The sequence below is a fragment of the Sinocyclocheilus grahami genome, unplaced genomic scaffold, assembly GCF_001515645.1.
Source record: "Sinocyclocheilus grahami isolate Dianchi unplaced genomic scaffold, SAMN03320097.WGS_v1.1 scaffold16559.1, whole genome shotgun sequence".
NCBI classification, from domain to species: Eukaryota; Metazoa; Chordata; class Actinopteri; order Cypriniformes; family Cyprinidae; genus Sinocyclocheilus; species Sinocyclocheilus grahami.
In genome coordinates this window covers 2242-2861 of record NW_015516182.1, presented here as the reverse complement: position 1 = coordinate 2861, position 620 = coordinate 2242, and the positions used below count along the sequence as shown (strand labels likewise).

Below are 620 nucleotides of genomic sequence, written 5' to 3'. Positions count from 1 at the left end.
ACACGCTCTCCAAAACAAACACCAACAAGTAGTACTCCATTTGAAAGAGGATCAGCCATTTTTTGGTCTATTTTGGTCAACTTTCTCTTTCTTTTCTAGCTTCTTTCAACATTTGCTTCCTTCTGCTAACTTTTCGGCCAAAATCCCTCCAATTCCAGCTTCCTTTTTTGTCTTCACTTCGAGTGCAGTTCAAGTTTTGGCGTACGGGTGGCGGGGTGAAAGGTGAAGGGTTTTAGTAGTAACTGCCTAGGTGGGAAGGCACATGCGAATTGGTGTGACGCGGCATGCTGGGATTGGGATAAATCCCTCCTGTTGGAGAGCTCCAGTACGGGTTGGTGGGCCCAAAGAAATTGGAGGACGTGACGGGCATGGAGTGAGGATGGGGGGAAACGAAGTTGACCTTCTGCTGGTGAGCGTGGTAGCTTGGCACATAGGGCAGGTCGGTTGGGTATTTGTACATGGTGGACTCGGTGGGATGGGGCTGCAGGGCCTGAGCGATGCCGTGGAAGTCAAACTTGTAGGCGTAACGCTTGCCGTGCACTTTGGTCATGATGTTTTTGTCATAGTAGTAGCGCAGGGCGCGGCTTAGTTTGTCGTAGTTCATGTTGGGCTTGCTCTTG

The 620-nt window shown here is 50.2% G+C and overlaps 1 protein-coding gene across 1 annotated transcript; it reads right to left on the bottom strand.

The window, feature by feature from the left end:
- Positions 1-6: 6 nt before the first annotated feature.
- On the bottom strand, positions 7-614 carry LOC107579317 (Friend leukemia integration 1 transcription factor-like). The gene has a single exon (XM_016265163.1). It carries the CDS (start codon positions 602-604, stop codon positions 233-235), a length of 372 nt encoding a protein of 123 aa, XP_016120649.1. The 5' UTR covers positions 605-614; the 3' UTR covers positions 7-232.
- Positions 615-620: the final 6 nt, after the last annotated feature.